This window comes from Raphanus sativus, chromosome 9, assembly GCF_000801105.2.
Source record: "Raphanus sativus cultivar WK10039 chromosome 9, ASM80110v3, whole genome shotgun sequence".
NCBI lineage: Eukaryota > Viridiplantae > Streptophyta > Magnoliopsida > Brassicales > Brassicaceae > Raphanus > Raphanus sativus.
Window position 1 is genome coordinate 473,820 of NC_079519.1, and position 5,998 is coordinate 479,817.

Here is a 5,998-nt window from a genome sequence, read left to right on the forward strand (position 1 = left end):
GATCAGCAGGTACAGGAGCGTTTATTGGTTTGAAGGTGACAAAAAGGTTAAGCCCTTTGTTTTTTAGAAACTGGTGGTAAAAGAAGGAGACAGCCCCGTCGTTTGTAAGCATCACTGGCGGGGTTGTTAACCCTGTTGCAAGTTCCTTGGAATTCGGTGGCCAATAGCTAAGCACGGCCGTCCGGAGAGACAGAGGGTCGTCGAAAAACTCCTTAAAAATATTGCTCAGTAAATCGGTGAGTGTGATTCCATTACCAAGAGGGACAATGCGGGTCATCTGCTCTTTGTCAATCAAGAAGTTCCATTGGTTTTGAGCGGAGGTTTCCCATTGGCCGGCGATGACCATGCAGTGTTCCGCCATTACGACGGCTGAGATAGGACACGGTGATGTCAAAAAATGATGAAGCAAAGGTAAAGCGAATTAAGAGGTATTAAGAGATAAACAAACCTTAACGATGGAGATAATGGTGATGGCAGTGGACTGTAAAATCTATAAAACGGGGTGAAAACGAATGAAAAAAAAGACGACGGTGAAACAAACAAAGCAGGATAGAAAAAAAGAGGAAGATCCAGACCGTATAACGGAGAAAGAAGGAGACTAAATCTAACGGCTGTCGATGAGGCAGATAGATGTCTTATCCAGATCTGGATAAATGAATCAGATCCGTCCGTTTTGATAAAAGATCAATGGCTATATATTAAACCCGCCAAAACATGTAACGAGTAAAGAGGAAGAAAAGGAATCTAGTTTCTATTACCAACTGTAACACCTTCTCTCCTCTGCCTCTTAACTAGTAATTGAGATAAAGTGCCTATGTATAAATATGTGACTCTTTCTGGTATTAGTAACTAGGAAAGTGACCTATAGAGTAATTCTTTCTTATCTATATCAACAATGTAACAGACACAAGACAAAGAATTAGAGTGACGACAAAAAAAAGAAAGACAAAGAATTAGAGGGGTGTTTTCGTAAAATGTAAACGAAGGAGCTGGTAAAATACTGCTCCAGCCTTCTCGAGTCTCCCGCTCCGCTCAGCTTGCAGCCCCATCTTTCACTTGGCTCTATGCGTTTTCTTCGGAAACCCTAAAAACTGCGAAATCGAAAACTGTAACAGCTCGGAGGTGCTTCCTCCGGAGAACTTCACAGCTAAGGTAATTAGTTGCTTATCCCTTTACTAGTGATGTTTAGTTCCTTATTAGATTTGTAATTTCAACTGAGCTGATGAGTTCGTTTTTATCAAGGAGTAAAATTACGTTTTAATGATTCATTAAGCTGATGGGTTTCTTCTAATTGATGTCTCGATTAAGAAAGTCTGAAGCTTTAGGCGTTTTTTGTACTAAAGGAAACTGTTTCTACCTTTGCTTAGGGCTTATATATATTATTTGGGGGATAAAAGAGTACTTGGAGTAACTTTATTATTCCTAATGGAGGTGGAAGAGTTTGTGATGGTTGAGGATGGTAGTTCTGAGCCTCGTGAAGACAAGTTATCAGTCGAGGTTAACGGTGTTCCGAAAGAGAATGAGAATCTGAACGTTGATTTTCTTGAGGATTTCGATTCTTACTGGGATGATGTCAACGATAGGCTGATTATCTCTCGTGTTGTGAACGACTCGATTTTAAAGGGAATGGTTACTGCTATTGAGTCTGAAGCTGCTGAGAAGATTGCTCAGAAAGAGATTGAGTTGTCGAGAGCTAGGGAGACTTTGTCTCTGTACCATGTGGGTTCTGAAGAGAATAATGAAGTCTCCTCCAATGGTAAGGTGTCTTTGGATACTTCGGATGGGTCTTTGAACAGTCTTAAAAACGTAGCGAGGAAACAGTTGGTGATGCTCGTTGAAGAACTCACCAGTTTGAGAAAGTATGTTCACGTCAATAGAGCAGATGAGATAGGGTCCAGTACTGTAGATAAAATGCTTGATTCCTTGAAGAGCATACTAGAGACTGTGCTGAAGCGGAAGAATGAAACGGAGCTTCCCTCGTTGTGTGGCAGCAGGAGCATGATTTTCAAAAAGGAATCGAGTCTGCGGTGGTGACTACTTTTGTTCGTAGTCTCAAGGATGAGTATCAACAGAGATTGTTGGAGAAAGAAGAAGCTGAGTTTGGTGTTAATAACAAGAGTTCGTTGCTTGGGAATATTAAAGAGATTAGTGGTCTGCGGCAGGAGTTAGAGGCGATTCGTAAAGCGCTTTCTGATCATGAAAATGGGGACATAGAGGCAGGGGAGGTCGGGGACAGGAAAAGAGTTGAGCAGTTGCATCGAAAGATGTCGGCAAGCCTTAGTTCAGCTTTGGACACAAATGGTAAGCATGATGTTGGCTCAGTGCCCGAGAACTTTGACACTTTGAAGCACTTGACACCAATCGAGTTGATCAACCACTTTAACACCGAGATGAATCAGATGAAAAGAGACCATGATTATGAGATACAGGAGATGACGGAGCAATGCTTTACCTTTAAGCGGAAGTACTTGAATTTGAAGGAAAGAGGTTCCTTTTCTTTTGTTGGGAAGGGCAAAGAGCTAGACGCGTTGAAAAAGAAGATCCCATCTGTCATCTCGAAGCTGGACAAGATTTTGGCGGAGGATGAAAGGTTGGTGTCTGAAGGAAAGAACAATGCTGAGTTTAAAAGCCGATTGGATTCTCTTCTACTGGAGAATCGTCAGCTGAAGGATTCACTTGCAGATGCTGCTGAGAAGATTTCACAGCTTTCTCAGGTTGAGGCAGATCATCAGAAGTTGATTCGAAAGTTCGAGGTAGATGCTGATGATTCTTGTTTTAAGGCTTCTATCGCTGAAGATATTTCTAGGTGTTTTCTGTCGGAGTTTTTGAGTCAGATTAGAAGTGCAAATCAGGAAACGGATTTGGAACATAGTATGGTGAGAGAAGCTTATGAGTTGAAATTGAAAGATCTTGAGAGTAAAGCTGACTGTGAAAGAAATGATGATTTTGTGGATTCGTGTGTCGAGTCTTTCATAATGGAAGAGTGTAGTTCGGTTATATACAAAGAAGCCTTGAAGGAAGCTGATAAGAAAATCGTAGAGTTGAAACTGCGTGTGACAGAAAATGAAGAAGCTTTGAAATCAGAGTTGGTTGACAAGGAAAGACTGAACGGGGAGATTCATTGGCTGGAATGTCTCGTCATGGAGAAGGAGGGTTTGGTCCAGACAGCTGAGAGTAACTTGGCTGCAGAGAGAAAGAAACTCGAGGTGGTTTCTCAACAGATTAACGATCTGAAGTCTCAGACAGAACAGCAACAAAGAGAAATTCAGGAGAAAACAGAAGCTGTAAGAGTTATGTCGGCACGTGAGTCAGAGAAAATAAAAGGCTATGAGAAGAAGATATCCGATTTGAGAAGAGAGCTAGATTTAGCAAGAGAGAGTTGGGAAGAAACCAAAGATGAGAAAAGGAAAACTGAGGAGAAGCTATCAGCGACAAAAGCAGAGAAAGAGTCACTTAGAAAGCAGATTCTGTCGCTGGACTTAGTTCCTCAAAAATTCATGCAAGGTTTCAACAGTCTAGAGGCCTTCGTAGCAGAAAAGACGCAGAAAACGAATTCCAGGTACTCTTATCTCTCATTGCTTTCGTTTTGAGACATGTATATGCAAGTACTTTATCCCTTAGATGGTGGTAACTTTTGTGCGAACTTTTTGGCTATTAGGTTGAAAAACATGCACAGTCAAGTGAGTGATCTTGCACAACAAATCAATGAACTCAAGGGGAAAGCATCAATGTACAAGCAACGATTTGAGAAAAAGTCAAGTGACCTCCAAAAGGCCGAGGCTGAGGTGAGTCTTGATTCGTCTTTTGCATCCAAGGCTTCTTTTATTCTCACTAAACATACTACTCTAGTATTCAGTAGAGACAACTGTGTCCATATCAATAGTTAACCTCTACAACATGTGGCTAGAAGCTCTCATATCCTTCAAGTAGAAGAAGATCTGTTTTTGGATTAAAGAATGATGTTTATATGGTTGTTGAAACGCAGGTTGATATTCTTGGAGATGAGGTTGAAACACTCTTGGATCTTCTTGAGAAAATATATATAGCTTTAGATCACTACTCTCCAGTTCTAAAGCATTACCCTGGCGTAAGCACACTCCCTCTCCCTCTACACATATTTTCTCTATTGAAGCTTGGTCTTAATGATCAGAGTATATATTTACTATACGAAATGACTTTGCAGATCATTGAGATCTTGAAGCTTGTCCGGAGAGAGCTTAGCGGAGAAGCAAAGAGACCACCAGCAGATTGATGGGCTACAATCTCTTTCCACAATAGTTTTATTTCTCTTCTTTTGGTGTACAGATCTGTCAGGCTTATGTAATGTTGTTGATGTTTAGTTTCTACGAGTCTCTTTTTTTGTTGTTCAGTAGATTCGGTTATTGGTTATGTACTTGTGATATCAACTGCAGAATGTGATGTTGGACCGCGGGATCTTTTAATCTAAGTATACAGTTGGATTATACACCTACAACTAGAAACTGTAGGTATAGAAAACAATCTCTGGTCTTAGAATAGTACCTAACAATTGTTCCGGTCTGTAACTCTCCTTGACACAACTAAGAAAACACAGTTTGCGGCTGCAGACATGTTGGCAAAATGAAAGCATGACTTGTGGAGCCAACGTGTCGGTCTACACATCACATCACCGCTCCAAAAAGCTAGCAGTGTTAATTATTTTAAACATCAACACTTCACTCTTTGTCATAGACACAGCAGAGCAAAGCTCAGATTCAACAATGAAGGATACCACCAAGGTTCTTTCTTTCTCCATTGTTTTCTTTTCTTTGATTCTTTGATTCTACTTTTTTTTGTTTATGAGATCATGTTTGTATTCGAAGTTAGTGATGTTCTTGATAACAACTGCAGAACTCAACTTACAGTCCCGAGCAAATACTTATGCATGCAGTCAAGGTAAGAAGACAAATAAAGAAGGTATTGGTTAAGTTCTGTTACGTAATAACTTGTGGTAACTCTCTTGTTTACATACACAGAAGCAAAGAGCAGGAAGTGGAGGTCTCGGGAATGCTGTGAAAGTACTCCAGGTATCACATCTCTCTTCATCTTTTTTGGTCTATCCATTATGTATGACTTGATAAAAGTTTCTACTTGTATATAAAACCAGGAAGAAGAAGAAGAAGAAGAAGATCACTCGCGTGAAGAAGAAGAAGAACAAGAAGAAGAAAAAACACCTCATGATGATGAAAATGATCATGATGATGGTGATGATGATGAGGAAGATGCAAAATATTGTAGACGTGGGTTTGGTCATGGATACCATCTAGTGAAAGGCCAAATGGGCCATGGCATGGAAGATTACATCGTGGCCGATACAAAAACAGTTAAAGGCCACAAGCTTGGGTTGTACGCCATATTTGATGGACACTCAGGCCGTACTGTTGCGGATTACTTGCAGAACCATCTTTTTGATAACATCTTGAGTCAGGTTTCAAGAAACAAAAAGAAATAAAACCAAAAATTATCCACTTTATATTCTCACTAAACTTTTTAAGACACTGTTTATGTTTTCTTGAAGCCGGATTTTTGGAGAAGACCTAAGAAGGCAATCAAGAGAGCGTATAAACTCACGGACGACTACATTCTGAGCAATGTGGTTGGCTCACGAGGTGGCTCCACGGCGGTAACGGCTATAGTCGTTGACGGTAAGAAACTTGTGGTTGCAAACGTTGGAGATTCAAGAGCAGTCCTGTGTCGTGGAGGTGATGTAGTCAAACAACTTACGGTTGATCATGAGCCTGAGAAAGAGAGAGACCTTGTAGAGAAGAAAGGCGGCTTCATCTCCAAAAAGCCAGGTCCATTTTCAGAATCAATATTTCAGTATACATATTAGTATATACCACCACATAACACTCTTATGACATTGTGATTAGGTAATGTTCCAAGAGTGGATGGACAACTAGCAATGACACGTGCGTTTGGAGATGGACGTCTTAAAGAACATATTAGTGTGAGGCCGGACATAGAGATTGTCGAGATC

The 5,998-nt window shown here is 40.6% G+C and overlaps 2 protein-coding genes across 2 annotated transcripts; both read left to right on the forward strand.

Annotated features, from left to right (window-relative positions):
• Nucleotides 1-1,009: 1,009 nt before the first annotated feature.
• LOC108845365 (WPP domain-associated protein-like) lies at nt 1,010-4,463 on the forward strand. Its single transcript, XM_056994389.1, is given in 6 exon segments — nt 1,010-1,152; nt 1,368-1,980; nt 1,983-3,559; nt 3,659-3,785; nt 3,986-4,087; nt 4,184-4,463. Coding segments are annotated over 5 exon segments (2,430 nt in total). The 5' UTR covers nt 1,010-1,152; nt 1,368-1,425; the 3' UTR covers nt 4,253-4,463.
• On the forward strand, nt 4,423-5,998 carry LOC108844009 (probable protein phosphatase 2C 28; the record flags this gene model as incomplete). The annotated part of the gene is made up of 7 exons (XM_056994136.1): nt 4,423-4,487; nt 4,574-4,757; nt 4,870-4,914; nt 4,995-5,045; nt 5,126-5,446; nt 5,537-5,813; nt 5,892-5,998. Coding segments are annotated over exons 2-7 (951 nt in total), but the record flags the coding sequence as incomplete, so codon positions are not given.